Below are 21,751 nucleotides of genomic sequence, written 5' to 3'. Positions count from 1 at the left end.
AAAAGTTTCATGAGAACCACCACTCCTCTTAATGTTTCCCCAGCAACAGCAAGTGTATTCCTCTAGGCAGCTAAACCAGGAAATCCCAACTGGATGACTCCCCACAAGGGTCTTCCTCCAGGGGCAAACCAAGAGTGGGCAACTTGGACGTCCCTGAACAGACTCAGAAGTGGAGTTGGCAGATCAAAAGACAAACTTGCTAAATGGCACTACCTAGAAGAACCCCCACCTTGTGCGACTGTGAAGCAGAACAAATAACACAGCATCTGTATGCTTGCCCATAATGCCCTGCCTCATGCTCAGAGGAAGAACTCTTTAAAGCTACAGACAATGCGGTTGGGCAGTCTATTTGGGGCTCTTAAAGACTTATGGTACTTTTAAGATTAATCCATTATTTTCACCACAAGCTCTGAAAGTTACTTTCAGGGAACTTTCATCCCTTTTTTGTTTCTGCCAAATTCACTTTTTAAAAATATACAACTTGAGTTCTTCCTCCAAATTTAAAAAGGTATTTCCAAAATTCTCAACCATTGGGACTAACCAAATGAGCAGGTGGAGACATACAATGCCTGCATTTCATGTAGTTCGTATGGATTGAGAACTTTGAAAAAAAGAAAGATATGGCAAAGCTAGAACCTTGACTCAAATGTGGTGGGATGCAGATAGATTCAAAGCAAATGGAAGCAATGAAACTCATCTCACTTGAACAGAGGAATGTATTTGTTTCAGTTAATTGTATAAATGCAAAAACCCTCCCAAACCCTTTCTTAAAGTATATGGAAATTCTGGCAGTTTCTCCATCAAAAGGAAATTGGCACCCATGTCTAGTTATTGTGGACATAGAAAACTACCATGGAAGAGATGGATTCAGTCCACCTGGAGCTAATAGGGTAGCTTTGCATGTTCAATGCAACACATACGCTGCCACTATGTAGCTCGGTGGAATCTAACCCATCACTATACTATATAGAGAAATCATTGAAGGGCACCTTAGCTGCAAAGTTTATAAGGAATGATATTGCAAACCATACAGCAGATAATTTTCTTTATTAATAATTAAAACTAGAGAATGGATAATATTCCCTTTTTGGTAATGACCCCGATTCTATTATAAATGTGTCACTGTAAAATATGTGAAGATTTACCAACCCGTGTAAAAATGACCTTACTGCTCATCCATCGGTTTAAGAATGGAACCATTTCCATTTCCCTTTATTTAATATGCTCAATTTTAATTAGGTGCCAAGGTGCTGATCCAAGCATCCTGTGCCTTAGGATTTGATTTATACCCCCCGAATAAGAGCTGCTCAGATGCACCCAGAGAAAAGCATCAGTCACTTGTTGCGGGACTTCCAGAATCAAAAAGAGTTTTCCAGCTCACTAGCTTGAAGTCAAATCACTTGAAATACATATTGGTGAAGGGAATGTGGATCATCATGTAGATGACTGAGCAGTTACCTCAGATTGTCGAGATAACTGATAGCAGTGCGGGGCTACTCTGTCTCCTTGAGTCCATTTTGTCTGAATAGTTCAAAGCTAGGAGGCTGTAATCCATTGGGAAAAAATGAGAGATATGGAGTATTTATGAACCCAATGATCAGGCAAAACACATTACTAAAATACTGTGTGTCTACTGTGGAGATTTAAAGAAATCCTGTATCTCCAGGAAATGTAATTAGTAGCTTACCATTATCAGCAACAGGAAAAATTATTTCCTGTTATTCATTTCTTGGCAAAAAAAATTTTTTTGGAAGGAATAACACAGAAGCAGGATGTTTGCACAATTTTTGTCTAGATATGCACATATCTAAAAGTGAGAAAATATTCTGCACAGAAAGATGTATTCTCCATGTAATAACAACAACAGTACCAACAATACATAGAACACCTTTCAAAAAATATTTTTTGCAAAAAAATGTGTGTTGCTCAAAGGAATTAGAATTTAATTAGAATTTGTCCACAGAATAAAATACTTTATGTATTTTATTGTGTTGTATTTTTTCATTGTTTTGTATTTTATTTTTCTGTATTGCATTTTTGGGCTTGGCCTTATGTTAGCCGCCCTGAGTCTCCTTTGGGAAATGGTGGCGGGGTATAAATAAAGATGATGATGATGATGATGATGATTTACTTCATTTATATCTCACCTTTCTCTTCCCCAAAGGGTGTTCAGAACAGTCTTACAAATTAGGCAGCAATTCAATGCCAGAAGTAAACATACAATACAAAAAACATTAATATGAAAACCAAAAGTTAAAAGAATGCAACTTAAAACTAGTTATTAAAATCACGCCATCCAGAATAATAATCCAAAGCTGTTCCATTGATCCATTCACTATTCCTTATTCTCTTGTTGCACTAAAACACCCTTGCTATCCAAAAGCTTGGTCATATAATCAGGCTTTTACTTTCTTCCTGAAACCAGTAGGGCTGGGCAACCACGGAAAAATTTGTTTCTAAACTCGATTCGTTTTTAGGGGGTTTTTGCGTTTCGTTTTTTAAAAGAATTCCGAAATTTTTCTTTAAAAAAGTTCGATATTTACGAAATTTCAGAAATTACGAAACAATTTCGAAACAATAACGAATCGATTCGTTAATGGCGGACGCGATTGCGCAATATGCTAAAAAACACTCCAAATGGGACAGGGGGAACTTCTGAAGCTTCCCTCTCCCTCTGTTGTTGACTGTTGGTGTGATAATTTATTTTTTTTATCACTGATAAAACAAACAACAACTATAAAACTTGCACCAGACATACGGAAATAATAACGAAATAATAATGAAACGATTTCGAAACAATTTCGAAACAATTGTGAAACAATTACGAAACAATACGAAATAAATTTTAAAAATTCGTTTCGATTTTTAGTTGCTCCTGAATGGTTCAATATCAGATCATAAGCTACTTTAAATACGAATTATTAATGAATTACGAAATTAACGAACGAAACCGCCCAGCCCTAGAAACCAGGGGTAGAAGCTTGGGGCTCCTAAATGCAGGGCAAAGGGACATTTGGTAGGTTAGTTGTAAGAGGTAGTCCTCAAAAGGGATTATCTTGAACATATATTTATAACACTGCATACTGGCCATATACAGCAAATGCATACCAGAAGTCCATTAGTCTCTTTGTCCCGCCGTACATCTTGATCAACAAAATCTTGTGAGTGTGTTTTTGGAAAGCAGGAGGATGTTGCAGTCTAGGATAAATGACTAGAGTGTGTTTGTGTGTGTTTGGGATGTTGTAGGATCTTGTAGACTACCATAAATGACTGGTGAGCTGCATACAACTTGTTGGGTCACAAGATCTAGGGTCCTTCAACAGAGAAAGGAAACAATCTAGGAAAACCTACTTCGGCTTTGCTAATGTTTTTAAAGGAAAAATATATAAATAACTGTAAGAGATTTAAATTATCTTTCTTTAAATGGGAATTGTGATCTTTAATTGAATCCAAATAGCTGTGCAAATGAGCCAAATAATCTCTAATTGATTAGATCATTTACTCCTTATCAGCTCATTTTCTCCCTAAACTTGCACATTCTTGTACTAGCATTAACTTCCTTCCATTAGCAGTTAATATTCAATTGCCTGTTTTCTTCACTGTGCTAATTAATTGAAACCTGTGTTTAGCTGGAAAAGAAGGAAGGTAAGATGCTTCTTTCGGTGTGGCATATAGCTCTAAAGTCTAATGCTCTTCCATCTCTGTAATAGACAGAGAAAGCAAAGAAAACAGACAAGAAAGCAAAGAAGAGCAGATCTAGGACATAAAGGTAAAGCCCTTTCTAAAAGCAAGTTTCCTATAAGAGAAGGACTCCTCCTGCAAGGTGCGAAATGTCCTCGATTCTTGCTGACGTCAATGGGAGATGAAAGTGCTCAGCATCCATGCTGGAGCAACCACTGCAGTGGAACATGCAAGTATATTTTGCTGGTGAAAGGAATACATTAAAAATAACAACACTAACTATATAGATAAATACCAGTGAACTAAGTCACAGCAAGAGGACATTTGGCAGCTCTACACATGCCTGAACTTGTAGCAAGAGGGTAACTAGGGAAGCTTGTAGGAAAATTTCATCTTTCATGTTGCAATGATGTCAGTGCAGCAACCTCTACAAATCAAAGGACACACTCACCAGGTGCATTTTAGCCAGATTGAAGCAATAACAAGATGGAAAGAATTGGGGGGGGGGGGGGGGAAGATGGCACAAACGTTAGACATAACAGTCGTAAGGTGGTCGAATGTAATCCAGAGAACATACAATAATTGACTCTTCCTAAAAAATGAGTGTGTCCCAATGCTACACAATTAAGGTGATTTGACACCTTTTAAAAATTTCTGATGCTTCAATTTATAGCTTCCTGGGATTGTCAGATTGCTGATGTGCTTTGAATTTTCTGATTGAGCTTTAATGCTAACAGAGCAGAACCCACTAGGAATGGAAGGCTGTCTTGATTTCATTGTCATAAGGAAGAATGAGGGGTGGTTACAGTGGTAAATGTGTTCTATCATTGTAGCAAGTTTCAACCCAATAGCTCTAAAAATGAGGGAGAAAGGAGCCTCAGAGCTTCCCTCTTTGTGCAATCACATAACAAAAAAGTAACAAAATTTCTTTATATCATTATAGTTACAATATGGACGCCTTACAATATTTTAGAAATGATTTGCCCCCACCCCTAATTTAGTAAAGAACATTGAAACATATTGTAATTGATGGTACAGACCTAGTATGTTTTTATAATGGTGCGTTTTGATATATGCATTTTAATGTGTGTATTTTATGCTCATATGATTTGACTTTGTTGTACCCCACCTCGAGCCATTAGTTGAGGATGGGAACAAATAAAAAGTATTATTATTATTATTATTATTATTATTATTATTATTATTAGAAACACAACAAGATGAGTCCACAGCAGTCAAGATCACTTTGCTGGCTGTTGTATTAGATCACACTTGTATTAGATCACTTGGGACTAGGCCTGTCGGTTTTAGTTCGTTAATTCGTTAATTCGTAATTAAATCGTTATTTTAACCATATCCGAAGCGATTTCAAAACATATTTTTAAACCCGGAAGGGTTTAAAAATATCGAAACAGCAGCCCCATTTTTTTTACGAGCTTCAGCTCGTGTCGTTAATGGGATGGAGGCTGCTGTGCTGACTGAGTGCTGCTGCTGGTGCCTGGGAGCCAATCCGGCGCTCCCAAGCACCCCAGCAGTGCACCGCGCCCCCCTCCTCCTCCTCACAAGCTCACAAGCGGCCTCCGCGCGCCATCCGGCTCCGGCTTCTGCGCCCTCCTCCTCCTCCTCCTAGCACTTCCTGCAAAACAGCTGGGAGGAGGAGGAGGAGGGCACAGAAGCCGGAGCCCCCGCGCGCCATCCGGCTCCGGCTTCTGCGCCCTCCTCCTCCTCCTCCTCCTCGCACTTCCTGCAAAACAGCTGGGAGGAGGAGGAGGAGGGCGCAGAAGCCGGAGCCCATTGGATGGCGCGCGCGCTCACCCGAGGAGGAGGAGGAGGAGGGCGCAGAAGCCGGAGCCCATTGGATGGCGCGCGCGCGCTCACCCGAGGAGGAGGAGGAGGAGGGCGCAGGAGCCGGAGCCGGATGGCGCGCGGAGGCCGCTTGTGTGAGTTTTCAGGGCTGGACCATGTTCCAGAAGCATTCTCTCCTGACATTTTGCCCACATCTATGGCAGGCATCCTCAGAGGTCTGTTGGAACTAGGCCTGTTTGATCAAGAAAAAATTTCGATATTTAAAATACTAGGCAAATGGAGTTTAAAAAATGTTTTGTAAATATTTACGAATTTTCGTAAATAACAAAACATTTTTTTGGAAAGTTTTGTAAATATTTTAAATATCGAAACAAAAAAACACCCCAATTATGAATCGATTTTAGAAACAAATTTTTTCTTGATCAAACAGGCCTACTTGGGACCCTTCCCAAGTGTCTAGGACTCTGTAATGTATCGGTGAATAATGTGTGCAGATCCCAGTAAGGTGGTCTTCTGCAGCTGGCAGATGGGAGGATGGTAATTTTGTCAGCGCCAATTGTGTTTAAGTGCAGGCCAAGGTCTTTAGGCACTGAACCTAGTGGGCCGATCACCGCTGGGACCACCTTGACTGGTTTGTGCAGAGTCTTTGCAGTTCGATCTTTAAATCCTCATATCGTGTCAGCTTTTCCAGTTGTTTCCCTTCAATCCTGCTGTCACCTGGGATTGCAACATCAACAATCCACACTTTGTTTTTTTAATATTACTACTACTACTACTACTACTACTACTACTGTTTTTAAAGATATCACATCAGGATTAAATGTACTGCCTAGCTCAGGTCAAATCAAAGCCTGCATTGTCTTGTGAATGGCTATCTGAAGATAGGGAAATGTCCCTTAGCCACCCTCCCCACCATCCTCCTCTAGCCAGTACAAGGCTGTGATCTGTACTGGGAAGGCAGTATATTTAATCCTGAAGTGATGTCTTTAGGGAAGTGACTCTTTGCAGAAAGTGTAAATATAAGGCAACAAAAAAGCAAACTATATCCTTTAATAACAAGAATATGGGTAGGCCCAGGAAAGTGGCGACTCTCCAGAGCAGTGGTTCTCAACCAAAACACCTGTGGGTCCCCGGGTGTTTTGGCCTACAACTCCCATAAATCCCAGCTAGTTTGCCAACTCTTCGGATTTCTGGGAGCTGAAGACCAAAACATCTGGAGACCCACAAGTTGAGAACCACTGCTCTAGAGGGTGGGAGGGGAAAGGTAATATTTTATTTAATAAAAAGATTTAACAAACCATTCTCCTCCTTATGATGGTGTAAGCAATGGTTTCTCAATAGGTAGGGGTTTTTTGGTGAAGATTTTCCTTGTTGCAGTTTCCCAACAGTTCAGACTATTTTTGCATTGTTTAAAATTATTTGGATATTCTCTTCATTTTAGAGCCCACTAAAGCTCACTCTCAAAGAACCGTTCCTCAGCAAATGACAAAGGCCAGGATACATCTGGATGGAACAATGAAAGTTAAACTGCTACATTACTGAGTCCTGTAGATAAACATCAGGTCTTGTGCTAAATATAACATAACTTTCATCATTATCCCAGGGCATATTCTGAAACAGTCTGCTGAAGTTAAGCAGGTCTAGGTTAGATCAAGGCATAGCAGGACATGTGTTACCTGTTACATTACTGCATATCAAACTGCTGTTAAAGGAACAAGAGCATGGCCAGTTAAACATTGGTGACCCTATGAGTACAAGTCTCTGAAATATTAGAAGGACAGAGGGGGAAAACATGTATCTATATGTTCACTCGATCATAGAAAAGTAATGTGAGCATTGCTTTAAGCAAAGTACTGTGCAGACATTTCAGAAAGACCAGGACATAATACTAGAAAAGCTTCTTCCCTCAGGGTGACCCTTCTTTGATGAAATGTACCAGCACATTATAATTCAGTGAAAAGAACACAGTTTGAAAGTTCTGAGTCATGTTACCTTCAGAACTGAGAAATGAAAGAAGACCATAAAATATATTTTACCTCACCTCTATTACACACTGTTAGAGCAGAGTGTGATCTCACCAAAACCCATGAGATCTAAAAGCGATCTCTACATTAATATGGAGCTACATAGAAGAAAAGTTGTAATGATGTAATTATTGTTATCTATGTGTTAACAGTGGACATTGGTGGGTGATAAAACTGACAAATGCATAGGAAAAAAACCAAAAAAAAGAGAGCATTAACAAATTGGGAAGCATCTCTGCTTTTCTTTGCAAAAGTAAAAATGAAATAAAACTGATAGAAACAAGCCCCCAAATCAAGCCAAATGAGGATCCAAAAGGCCCAAAGTCCAGAGAATGCAGTGTCTACTGGGGACAAGGAATGGAGGAGGACACTCTGAAAGAAGGACTAAATTGGCTCGATAGAACATGCAACATTTGTAATGGGCTCCACTAGTATGGATCCAACTTTTAAAAAAAATTCAGATGGAGCCCATGCTAACTCATGAAAGTTTTTTCACAATTTAGATTGAGCCTCAAATCCTAACCTCTGTCTTATCCATACTCTTTCCAAACTTACCATTGAAAGTGAAGAAGATGGAGAGAGTTGACTTCCCCCAAAAGCTCATCTTTAAGGCTTAAGTTCTCCAACAGGAATAGTTAGGAACATCTAGTGACACTAGGAAATGTAGTCCCCAGTACTACTAAATGTCACAACATGTGTCCATGAAGTTCAGGTATGTCCCTGAAGATTTACCAGACCATAAGAACACTCTTGTCCTGCCACATTTTCTCCTTATCACTGACTTTCATCCCAACACATACATGGGGAAAAAGAAGAAATCAGCAGAAGGAGGGCTGGAAGGGAGAAAAAAATGCAGACTAGAGCCATTAAAACTTAAATCCAAACTTCAGAAGATATTTATCCTGATCAGATTAGGCATGAGGGGAAATAAGATGTGTATGTCTATCCAGACTTTCCCCTTCTCTGGAATAGCTCCAATACTGGCACAAACAAAACTTTAAAGGCAATGTCTGTTCCCTTCTATTAAGCGTTTTCCTTTTCACAACAGGGCTTCCTCAGAGATACATGTCTTAGCAATCAGACTTAAATTAAATCCATTTTTTCCTATCAGTGATAAGTTACAAAGCAAAGCATGCTAGAGATACGAAGCTAAAATAATACTTTATATGACAGACATCTTATTCTCTAATAGGAATACCAATCCTAAAAATGTGAATGTATCATCTACTTTGACCTACTGCACCTAATTTCTGTTTGCTAATTGTTTGTAAGGCTGGACCTACACTGCCATATAACCCAGATTATCAAATCAGATAATCCAGATTATCTGCTTTGAACTGGATTATATGAATCTATACTGCCATATAATCCAGTTCAAAGCAGATCATCTAGATTTTATATGGCAATGTAGATGGGGTCTGAGTGCAAAAAAAAATGTCTGAATTTATAACACCTCCGAAAGATTATCTGGATGACCTCCTAAAATGAAAATATGTTGTCCATGTCAGCCATTTGTGGACAAGAGGCAGTCACTGGCTCCATTGCTTGAGAGTAATAAATCAACAATGTTTTTTTTTTAATCAAATGTGAATTATTATCAAAATAGGTTCAGTACCTTTGATAATTCCCATAAAACCCAGCAACAGAATGACTGGCCACCTTTGCTGTGGATTAAATAAGTAATATTCCAATTTTCACCTTGTCAATGACAAATATATTTAACATTGTCTGATGTGGCAGTTAATCGTGTCTTCTTATACAATCAACTTTACACATTTGCAATTGACAAGGAGAAAATTGGAACATTGCTCCTCATTTCTGCAGTATCCAAATATTTGGTATATCAGTCAAGCTTCTTAATTCCAAATAGTTCCTATTGTGCTCACAGCATCCTTAAGAGCAACAGCTCATGTGTCTAATTCTAGAGCAGATGTTTCTTAAAGTTCAACTGTGTTGCACCCACAGCTGCTTGATACAAACACACCAATCCATGAACCTCAAATGAAGAATCTGTTTCTTTCTGCTTTGGTCATATCTTGTATAGAGAACATTTTGGAAAATGAAATCTATATCCAGACATTGGCTTAAGTATGCAGATGAACAAAACACATTAACTTCTACAACTGTGTAACACGGGACTCTTTGGAAACAAGGAGGTGCAACCACTGTGGAGTACCACCAATTACTATGATTTTATATCTGCAAAACTCATAAAATCAGACAATGGCAGATAATCCAGAAACCAGAAATAACCGACAGCCCAAAGATTTAATAATTCCATCAAAGATGACTAACCTGGCCAATGGGTTCTTTTGTCGGTGGCTTTCCTCTTCTAGCTGTACTTGTAGCCAGAGTGGTAGTGGTTTCCATGACCGATGTGGACATCTCAGACTGCATTGCAGTAGCGGTTGACTCCGTTGTCATAGAGGAAGGCACTTCACCAACAAGTCTCACATTCCCTTCTATCACTATGTTGGCATCGCTCTCGGCAGCCATGTTCAGGACTTTCAAGCCATTGTAGTAGAGTCCGGAAAGCTGGCCCTGAAACGGATGACCTCGCTCCTTGCCTCCAATTTTTATCGTTGCTTGGCTATTGAAGATTGTGAGCTGACGCCCTGCAAAGATAGTATTACATACATGCAAAAAATGTTGATTGCGAAAACTACACTCTTAAACAGAGGATGATTTCAACAGATTATTATGGGGTGGAGAATGAGAGCAATAAACTATAAGAAAGGATGTTTGCTCATAATTCATTGCTTCTTAATGAGGTGCCCATGGAATGCAGAACTGATAATTTAAATATTTTCTTCTTTTTCTCAAGTGTGTGTGTGCATGTGAACTAAAAACAACATTTGTTTTCAGGGTTTTTTTTTGCAATCCATTTCCTGCAATATTTCCCTTCAACTTTTTTTTCTCGAGGGGGATAAATTCCTGAATGTGGGATTTGTGTGTCAGAGTGTTGGTCATCAGTTCTACCACACAAAATGTGAAATATTGCATGGGCTGTACAATATATATATTTCTCATACAAACATTCCTCTATGTATAAGTCAATCAGTATGTTTACTTCTTCTCAAAGTTAATCAGCTATAAGGATAATTGATATCTCTGGCGTATGTATGCTTTTGGTAAAATATGTCTCCAACATGCTAGCTTACCGTTCCTAGTGACCTTCATATATGAATGTTGAAGTATTCCCCTGACACACACACAACCACACACACACTTTGAGGAGGCATAGGATACATACTGTATTCTGAGCATTTAAGAAACAAACAAAAATGCTAAGGAAAAAGAGAAAGGGAGGGGAGAGAAACAGAGAGAGAGAGAGAGATGTCTATGTCGGATTGTCTTTCAGCAAGACTACCAACTAAAAGAAAAAGGCAACAAAATCAAAATGTCTGTGATGTAAAAGCAATTTCGAAGAATGATACATATATCTATGAAGAGTCATGTCACAATGCTCTTTAAAACAGAATTCCTCATCAGTGCAAACCCATTGTTATTAGTAAGTATTAATAAAAATAATAATTCTCTGTTGCAGATCGGTTTCTGCTCATAATAAAAGCATGCACACAACTTTAAGCTCTCTTTTAAGACATGTTTGTTCCCAAATCCCCTTAGAATGTAGCAAACGTTAAAGGGACTTCATCTTGTCTGGCAATCATATTGCCCACTATTTAAGATTTAGCCTATGGTTTAAACAATGATTTTGCTCGTTTGTTGGTTTGTTGGTTTCAGGACCATAATGAACATCTCATAACTACATACAGAAATATTTAGTTAAGAATTTAGATGACGGAACATGTAACATAATCTATGAACGATTTATCAGTTTTGGTTAATGTTTGCTACGAGTACCTTCATAGATTGAGTTAGTGGATTATATTAAACAGTCCCTTTAACCTTAAGTTAACAGGGTAAGATTATTAAACAGGCGGTACCACTAAAATGTATAGAAATTATTATATACACGGTATGCAAATATTTACTCTACATTTTACTGTTTAAAATTTGTTTTTAATTTAGTTTTACTGAATAATTTATGGTTTTTATGTTTATTGGTGTTACAATGAAGCACTACTCGGTTATGTTCAAATTATTTTTTTATTTGAAGTTTTAATCAATGTTTTTACCTTTGTCGAGTAGCCATTCATCAACTACTCGACCAAGCCGATATGGAATTCGCTGTCTAGCAATCGCCAGGCGCTCGTTATCATTGTTTCCTTTAAAGTTTAAAGAGACATTTCATTGGTTAAAATCTGTAAGGTCAAAGGTTAAAAGTTAATACTTAAAGCTCGAGCTATACAGTTGCCACATGATTGTTATTTTTTGTTTGTTTTGAAAAATTTGGAATTTTTTAAAAAGCTCTACCTAGAACATTTCATGGCTCAGACTTGTCATTCATTCATTTATTTTATTTTAGCAAACAAAATTATTCCTATGTTAATTGAAAATTAGAAATCTGCATTTGAGCTAGGTTATTAAAACTTAAGTTATAGACAGACCCCAAAAAACAAATTTAAACATCAAACACTATCTTTACAAAAAGAATGCTCATAACCTCAGGGTTTTGTCTTTTGCCTTTTGCCTTGGTTTTTGATGTTTCTTATTAACTAGTTAAAACATGTTCAGGTGAAACAGGTTTAATTTTGCAAAATACCTCTTGCTCCAACCTCTTAGTCCAGGTTAGTCATTTAAAGAAGAAGAAAAGTACAAAGCTTAACCACCATCAAGGACACACTTACGTCTGAGATCTAGAAATCAATCTGATATAATTTATTTCCTAGTCAGGAAAAAAATACATTTATTTTTTAAAGAATGTCTCTAGCTTCCAAACGAATCGATCCCTTTCCATATATTGAACAGGTGATAAAATAAATAAATAAAATTAAATAAATAAAAGCATCAGGTTGTCCATTCCTTACATTATAACCAGAGACTAGCATTAAATACTGTTCATATGCAGTAGCAAGGCTTTGACAAAAGTGACACTGGAAGAAAACAATTGTTTAGAAGTATAAAAAATCTTGATCCAGAGAAAGATAGTCACACTTAATATCTCACTGGAATCAAGGGATGAGAATTCCTTGCCAGCAGAATTGCTGATCTCAAGAGGCAATTCCTTTTCTTTTGAATCTTTAGAATGTGGAGATGATTAAACATTCATTACTGTATATGCAGTTATATACAAACTTCTTAAGGTCACTGACTTCATTGTTTTTGATTACCAGTTATGTCACTGAAGAGAAGAGCATGTTGATTGTCACCAAGAATAGAAGAGCAATGTAGTGTAGTGCAGTGCTTCTCAAAGTGATGGTCACTAGACCAGTGCAGGTCCCTAAGCCATTGTCTTAGAATCAAAGCCACCCAGTTCCACCCCTTGTCATACAGAAATATACAATCAAAGCACTCCCAACAGATGGTCATTCTGCCTTGGCTTAAAAATATCCCGAGAAGGAGACTTCACCACATCCTCAAAGAGCATATTCCACTATCAAACAGCTCTTACCATTGGGTAGCTCCTCCCATTGTTCCATGCCTAGTCTCTAGATCAGCAGAAGACAAGCTGACCCACCTTCAATAGGAAATCCTTTCAAATTTTCAAACTTGGCTATCATGTCCCCTCTTAATCTTAATTTCCAGGCTAAAAATACTCAGTTCCTAAGCCATTCCTCATAGGGAATGACATTCATACTGTTTACCATTTTAATCACCTTCCTCTAAACACATTCCAGCTCCAAGGCTTCTACATCCCTGTCACATATATTGTGGTCAAGTCAAGTTTAACCCATCCAAATTTCCAGGAAAGAAATAAACATTTGTAGCTAATGGGTATAATGAATTTTCCCTCACATCAGTGTAGTGGATACACTTTGAATACTGATTTCTACTCTATGATAGTTTTCATTGTCATCTTTGTTTACATTGCCACCCATTAATTTCAGTTCTGAAGACAATTGCTAACTATGGCATGCTTGATTGCACAAGGTGAAGGAGTCTGTACTAAATAGCAAGCAGTGCAAGTGAAATAGCAAAATCTCAGCGAAAACTCCCCTCCTTTTTTGCTGCACTATTGAAGATGGAGAAAGTTGGTTGAGAATCTCAGTGATATGTAAAAATGATTACAGTCACAAAAGCCTTTGGCCATAGTACTAGTTGGATAGCGGAAACCTCCTCCTCATCCTCTACCTGCATGTTGCTGTTTTGAAGCGACAAGTGAATGTCTGACAGGTTTGCCAATCCCCTTGAGAAGATACAACTTTCCAAGCAAGAAAACAGGGAAAAATGTCTTCCCCTCACTATGATTTCTACAATTTGTTATGCAAAATAAATATACTTTTTGTGGAAGGCTGGTTCTGCACGGCTATACAATGCAGTTTGAATTGAATTATATGGTCAGTAGAGAACCATAATCCAGTTTGGAGCAGTTCAGACAGCATTATGTGGTTTTACACTGAGTAGTGTAGAGTCAGCCAAACTCCTCAGTTTGAAAAAATGTGATGATAAGTGCACATATACACATGAAACAGACACATACAAATTCAGCACATGCAAACAGATGGATTGACTGATCAGAAAGGAACATACCACCCTTTCAATGTTTCTAATCCACACAACAAATCAGGAGGTACTGCATTCTCGCATTGTGTTTTTTTACAGAAATGTGCAGAAACCAGCTTCAAAAAGGGGCCAAATTTCTCAGGGACTGATTTCTCCTTTCTCAAAAGCTTACCATCTTGCAGTGATGAGATGAACAAATGGATAGATTGATTAGTGCTTTCTTTCTTTTTTTCAAGAACAGATGAATCAAGTCAGGATTTACATTGCCACTGGAAATATTGCAATAGCAAAATAATATAATGTGGAGGAAGTTCAAATGTTAGTTGGCAGCTACTGGAAGACAAACGATATTCCAAAAACAGCTGAATTAATGGAAAGTGTTTTTAACTTAATGTTCCATTTACTGTTTTAAATTGCTGTTATTTTTTTATATATTTGAATTTTCTTGTGACATCGAATTGTTGCTGATGTAAGCCGCCCTGAGTCCCCCCTCGGGGGTTGAGGAGGGCGGATTAGAAATGTGGGAAATAAATTAATAATAAAGTGAAGAAGCTTGCAAAATGAGTAAGATCATTTCTACCCCATTCCCCAAGTATTCAGATACAGAAGTAGCCCCTTATGTGATTCAGGATCTTATTGTAAAAGAAAGAATCCCTACTTCTCATAGTCATATATATCAACATTTTTGAGTCTCAATGCAGGTTTTCCACCATAGGTAGCTGCTGTTGCTGGAAATAAGCTAATAGAACAAGAATGAGTACACAGGCATGATAGAAACTATGTACTGTGATCAATTTGGTGCAGTTCTCCCAGTTTCAGTTATGGTCTGTTTCAGTGCAGGAAACCCAGAGACTTAATAGATGGAGCTACCCGGCCAGCATCAATGGCTTCCCAGTTCTACCCATATCATATTTAAACCATTTGTGATATATAGGAAATGGATGAAGAATTTAAGATTCAACTGTAAAGCTATGGCTTACTAGAAACACATAGCAGTTAGTGTTTCACAAACGTGCAAAATTTCTCAACAGGGCAAACCCATAAAGCTGACATTAAAATTAATCAAAGTCATGGGAAATGTCTTCTGAATGACCTTTAGAAGCCATGTGGAAAAAAGTGCCCTGAAAATGTGCCTTCTCCCACAGCTTACATTCCAACCCCAAACCAGCCCCACAGCTATGCAGACTTCTAGCTCTCAGTGCTACTATTTCCACTTGGCTTATTTTAATTCTGAAGGCAATCCTGTGTTGAAAAATCTTATGCTGGAAGATGTTTCAGCTGTGGGGAATGTTTACCAATTTGCTGGGAGCCTCACAAAATGTTTGTAGAGTGGATCCGTAAAGCCAAGCTTTGTCACAATGCTGAAAAGGGCCATAACCACTAATTTAGTTTGATATTTTTCTCATCAAAATCCCCTGCTTGGCTTACTGGGTAGGGACTTTACAGTGATAGTACACCCTGCCCCCACTGCCATCTTCAGGGGTTCCTCCATCCAGGAGCCCCTGTGTGCCACTTGGTTTGGCATGTTTCTAGCCAGTCAGCCAGACAACCAGAAGCCAGATAGGCCTGCCCTATCACCATCTCTGGCTGGGCCCTGCATAAATGTAGGGGTACCCAGGTGGCCAGCCCAGACACCTCTGAATTGGTTTGTGTGCCTCCCCCTCTTTTGGTGGTGGTGGTGGTGTGTGTGTGTGTGGGGGGGGGGAGTAGATTGTTGGCTTCTGGGCAGGGTGCGGAAATGCAGGTGTCCCAGGATGGAACTGGTGCCTGCACTGCACCCCCATTGGATATTTGGCATTGGTCAGTTGTGGGCTGTCTGATTGCCAATCCAGGACCCATGCAGTTGTAACTAATAAACAAGTTGTTCATTGGTTATCCCAAAATCTCATGTTCAGCCGTTTCGTTGGGCAGGCACAAGAGGTGGGAGGTCTCCACTGCCCACACAATAGTTATTTTTAAATGTTGATATACTCCAAAATAGGTATGTAACAAGACATGAAAATCTGTTTCACTCTAGGAGCATTCCAATTGGACTTTTTTCTACCTTCCAATAGGCTCATGAAATGGCAAGTGTATTTCATCAAAAATCCAATCTGGTTTTTTTTCTAAGCACATCTCTCCTCAAACTTGAGTTCTTCCAATCTAAAGATCAACACTGTCTTCCCTGTACTCATTTCAGCATTTATACTTTGCATTTTTGCAATCAATCTCAAGCTCACAATAGCTTACAAATGAAAATAAAAATCATCAAAAATTAAAAACAGCCTTTGATCTTTCTAGCAGCAGTAAGGATACAAAAATCTTTACTAGACTTTGAAAAGTTGTTGCCTTGAAACATAATATTCTTTAAATCTGGATCTAATCAGCAGTGTTTTCTTTATTTTAAAGCTCTTATTCAAACCCTATTCCAGCAAAAACTTCATGTTGTTTGGAGTCAATGAACTTCAGTGGCTTCCTATGATATTGTAAAATCCACAAATTACATTTCATTCCGTTGGCACCACTGTGAGTTAAACAGCAAATGAAAAGTACAGAAATTGCCTGTTGATTTGTAAAGGTCACCCATACACAATCATTTTTATTAGTTTGAGTCATCTCTCAAAAGAGTAAGTATAGAGGAAAATGTGTCCAGAATTTAACACCAGACGACCTATTTTCAGATTGTAGCAAAAGAAAGGAATGAAATCAGCTAAACCCAAATATGAAACTCAATATGTGGTCCATTTCATGGATCCAGGATGGCATGATTCTGTCAGAAGTTACTACAGATCTTCCTGGAGGATGCAGAAAATTCTTAGAGATGACACCTCTCCAGGAATTTTCTAGTGAGTCTCTATGGTAACTTTTCATTAATTTCAATGGGATTCACTATTATCTACTGCTTTCGGTTTCCATGGCAAATTCAGGATCACATCCTCTGCAGACATGTGGGTTGTAGTGTAATTATATTTCTGTTCCACCTTTCCTTCAGTGATTTCAAATGGTGTACAAGGCGATCTTCATATCCATTTTATTCTATAGCAATTGTTCCACACAAACCCATTCCTTTTCTTTCCTACTAGACGTGTACCCTCCATTTACTGCAGTACCCATGCAGCCTTTCTTTGTCCTCATCCCTCCACTTACCAGGCAGCAGGACCTTTTCATACTCTTCTCGTTTACCTTTTTGAATAATTCTTCTTAGGGAATTCTGTCACCATGTGACTGAAGATGGTACTGCAGATTACATACAGTCTTAAATTAACTGAAGTCAGTTAAATAATTTTAAAAACAGTTCGCTTGGCTTGTTCAACCCCAAGAAGCACCTTCCTATGCTCAAAAGTTTCAAGTGTCAAAGTGTTATCATCTTGTAACTATTCTTTACTTATTTCATTCCTACAATGAAAAATATTGAAAATGATGTTTTCTCCCTTGCTGGGAAATATTATGAGAGTATTTGTACAGTCCAATGATTTCTTTCATTTGCATTTATTCTTTTTTAATAAAAAAATGTTTCCACCAAACCCATTTTAAACACAAAAACCATGTTGTGCAAAAAACATTTTTTTCCCACAAGACAGCCTTGCTTGAATCTAACTATCCTAACTGAATCAATTGGTATGTCTATGTACTGACTCACTTTTCAATGGGTCTATTTTAGTTGGGATTACCAACAGGATTTTGGGCATACTTTTCTATGCAAAAATATTTTCTTTTCAGAGAATGCAAATGTGAAAAACATATATAATTGTTGACTTCCTACCCCACTGGAATGAGAAAAATATTATTAACATGCCTAGACACGTTTTTTCTCAGTAGGGATGAATTACATGTCTGTCTTGAATTTCGTCCAGTGTCACAAGGTTGTGTGCATCATTTCTGCCTCTCCCTTTTTAACTTTATAACAGCCCCCTAAATTTTTTGAAGTGTCAATGGAGTGGTGAGTGTGCTTTAGACATTTAGAGGGGTTGTCCAAGGTGTTGAAACTTTTTGACGACAGTACCCTGGAAAGCCCTTTTAATTGTGGTGTTGAAAGCTGGACAAGACTCTAGATATGTCAGATATTAGTGCCACCAGTTGCCACAATGGGTAGATTGGAATGACTGGAAGGAACTCTGGAAAACAAATAGTTGATTGTAATGGGTTCCAAACTTTATCTAATAAATCCAGAACTTTCAGAAGTTACATTTTGGGTGACAACTCCCAGAATTTCTCAGGCAGTATGGAATTCTTCCAGAAATAGTAATCAGATTCTAGGAAATACAATTCAAAAAGGAATTTGTCCAAGGTCTCGATGGGCCTGCCTCTATGGAACTTTAAAAGACCACAGCCCCTAATTAAACCTTTCATTTTTGAAAGAATAATCTGTAAACTAAAAATGCCACAAACCCACCAAGGGACCACATAAAACATACTTGCCACGTTGTTCCTTGCCCATTAAATTCTCTTGGCATTTTTGGCTAAGGATACATATATTTAGAAGCTTAGACTGATTACAGCCAACATTTTCTGCAAAAGAAACTATGGCTGGAATTGAGCATGAGTCTTCCATTTTCATAAGTAGATTTAGGTGTGCTGGAAATAGAACTATTTTGTTTAGCAATATCCATATTCACTCTGGGGCTGTTGTGATGTTACAACATACAGGCATGCAATGGTCTCTAGTGGAGTGAGTGATGCACCATGGGATACTTCATATGCACATCCTCATACTAGTTAGGAAGTGCAGGGCCATACCAGAAGTGCCCAATGTGCATTTCAATTACCCAATGTGCCTGATGTGTCTGATGTGCATCAGAAGTGACATAAGCAAACCAGATGCTCCACTATCACAGTTTAGAATGGGCCCTGGGGAACTGCCAGTGCTGGTTCCCAGACTCTTTGTTGATACCAAAATCTATGGATGCTCAAATCCCATAATATACAATGGTGGAGTAAAATTGTGACCCTCTAATAAAATATCAAAACCAAGGTTTGCTTTTTGGAGAAGATTAGATAGATAGATAGATAGATAGATAGATAGATAGATAGATAGATAGATTCAAGCCAGAATCTGTAGATATGGTAGGGTGACCATTTTACTTTTCTGCTATACAGTTACAGATTAGTAAAATAATGAAACATGGACCCCGATGAAGAATCTTAGCCATATTTCTGCAAAGAACACATATACCAAAATGCTGTTCTCTGCACCAAATGACCAGATGTCAGTTTTGTACAATATAAGTCCCTACTGTTAATAATCTCAAAAAACTGCACAGTAGTCACATACTGTCTTTTAGCAAGAGAAGAACTGCTAAAATTACTCTTTGTCTCCTTTGAGAAGGAATTGGCAAAGAATTACATTCCACCCACTTACACGCTGCCTTCAAATAAGGGCATGCAGGTGTGTGTATCTCTGTTTCCAGCCTCTTTTGCGTCTCGTGAATCCATGTGTTTTGATTTGGAGTGTCTTTGACTGCTGTAATCAATAATTAAATATAAATATGCCCTTCCCCAACTCAATTTTTCCTCCCTTCAAGCAGCTGCAGGAAACTAAGGTTGAGAGGGTGCTGTATTATATCAGGAAGAAAAATATGATCGGGGAGGGAGAATACAACATGGAAAGGTAAAAAAGCTGAGAACTTTGGCTGTTAAATTAAAGGTTACAATACATTGGTTAGTTATCTATGTGAATGTGTTACATACATATAGATATCTAAAACATAAACATTTGAATTTGGAAGAATTTAATATATACATGCCATTCCAGGATTGTGGCGCAGCTGGCTGAGTGTCAGCTGCATTAAGATCACTCTGACCAAAAGGTCATGAGTTCGAAGCCAGCCCGGGCTGGAGTGGGTGTCCAGCCATTGTGTAGCCCGTTGTCGACCTTTGCAACCCGAAAGACAGTTGCATCTGTCAAGTAGGAAAATAAGGGACCACCTTGTGTGGGAGGCTAAATTTAACTAATTTATGAGGCCATAAAGAAAAAAGACTCCGGGGAATGTGGAATGCGGAAGAACTTCATCAGTGTCATTGATGGACGATGAAAAGCAACAGCTCCCCTGGCGGCCAGAAAAAAAAAAGTTAAATAGCCTCGGTGTATTTGTGTGTTAAATGTTGTTTGTCAAACTGGCATTGAATGTTTGCCATATATGTGTTTACTGTAATCCGCCCTGAGTCCCCTGTGGGGTGAGAAGGGCGGAATATAAGAACTGTAAATAAATAAATAATAAATAAATTCCACAGCCAAACACCTTTCTGAATAATAATAATATAAAAGGCGAATAGGGACAATTGTGTGGGAGCGAATTCCACAAACTGTGAGCAGCCACTGAAAAGGCCCTCTCATGTATCCTTACCAATTACAACTCTTAGAATTTCACAGTATTGAGCCATGACAGATAAAGTGGTGTTAAGCTGCATTAATTCTACAGTGTGAATGGACTCTGTGTCAGTCAGGGGCAGGTTATTGATGCAACTAGTCCTAGGTGCATGACTAGTTAGGGGCCCAAGACGAATGGAAAAAAACCCTGCTCTTTCTCTTGTTCACCAGTCATTTTTGGAATTTCCCAATGTTTCTGTTGTTACCAACATTTTTATTTGTTAATTAAACAATTTAGCAAAAAATGATGGTATTGGGCTGGTATTGTCTACCCAGCCCCTGCAGGTCCAAAATGATGTCCAAAATGATGTTTACATATAAATGTTTTTGTGCTGTTAATGTAATGTTTGATTTTCCATGTGTTTATTTCATCTTCCATCCACCATTTTTGAAAATAGTTCATGTGGTTCCTTAAAAGACCCTCTAATTTTGGAACTGCCACTTTAATCTTGCTCATCCCTAACTACACCTCACAACAGGACAGCTGCATTTCTCTGGGAGTAGGTTGGGTTTCTGACACTTATACCCTCCAACTGTCTTGATTCGATAAGAATGTGCATGGTTAATCCTCTGTTGCCTCATGCTTTGCTTGATTTTTTAAATATTCCAGTTTTCATCGCTTCCTCCCACTTTGTCCTCATCATATTTCAATTTATGCAAATTGAGTTCAAAGTGCAAACATAGTTTGTACTCAGTTAACTCAGCAGAGAGAAGAAGTGGTAAGGTAGTGAATCCTGCCCTTCCCGGTAGATGTAGGGAAAAGCAAACAGATGCAGTCCCCCTTTGCATATACTTTCTCCCTTGAAAATAATTTTCCACAGCTTAAAATAAACACTCCATAATAGGCACAATTTTACTATGCAACTGTATATCACGGGACATGAACATCCACAGATTTTGGTATTTACGAGGGTCTTGGAGTCTAACCCCAGTGTATACCAAGGATCCACTGTAATAAATTTTGCTATCTTGACCACATTTTCATGCTGCTTAACCACATGAGTCCCAGTTTTCATTTGTGAAATGTTAGGAGGTATATACAACTGTTGACAATTCATGGAGTATGGTGTAGTTCAAGTTTTCAAATAAATAAATATATTTTGGGCATTTATAGCAAGCAACTCCATTAATCCAAATGGGTTCATATTTTGTAAGAGGAGTTATATAGAGCTAGCATGCTCCTCACTTTATCAGTCCCATGAACTGTTAGCACAATGGCAGTAACATAGTTATTCACGGCAAAAGCAAATCTGAGCGAAGGGAGGTCAGTGCTTGGGTAAACTGGGGCAAATCAAAATAATAACAATGTTAAAAGGGAATAGAGCCA

The 21,751-nt window shown here is 38.3% G+C and overlaps 1 protein-coding gene across 43 annotated transcripts in view; it reads right to left on the bottom strand.

The window, feature by feature from the left end:
• The window catches only part of NRXN1 (neurexin 1), a 1,138,555-nt gene that overhangs the window by 125,351 nt on the left and 991,453 nt on the right, over window positions 1-21,751 (bottom strand). For 29 of the 43 annotated variants that reach the window (XM_067462984.1, XM_067462983.1, XM_067462987.1 and 26 more), the window contains 2 exons: window positions 11,651-11,740; window positions 9,807-10,126 (listed from right to left, as the gene is read on the bottom strand). In XM_067462984.1, the coding sequence (XP_067319085.1) occupies window positions 9,807-10,126; window positions 11,651-11,740 (410 nt within the window). The remainder of the gene's footprint in view (window positions 1-9,806; window positions 10,127-11,650; window positions 11,741-21,751) is intronic. The other 14 variants (XM_067463040.1, XM_067463046.1, XM_067463056.1 and 11 more) reach the window with 1 other exon arrangement.

This window comes from Anolis sagrei, chromosome 1 (assembly GCF_037176765.1).
Source record: "Anolis sagrei isolate rAnoSag1 chromosome 1, rAnoSag1.mat, whole genome shotgun sequence".
NCBI classification, from domain to species: Eukaryota; Metazoa; Chordata; class Lepidosauria; order Squamata; family Dactyloidae; genus Anolis; species Anolis sagrei.
The sequence above is the reverse complement of the archived record's forward strand: the minus strand, read 5'-3'. Positions and strand labels throughout refer to the sequence as shown.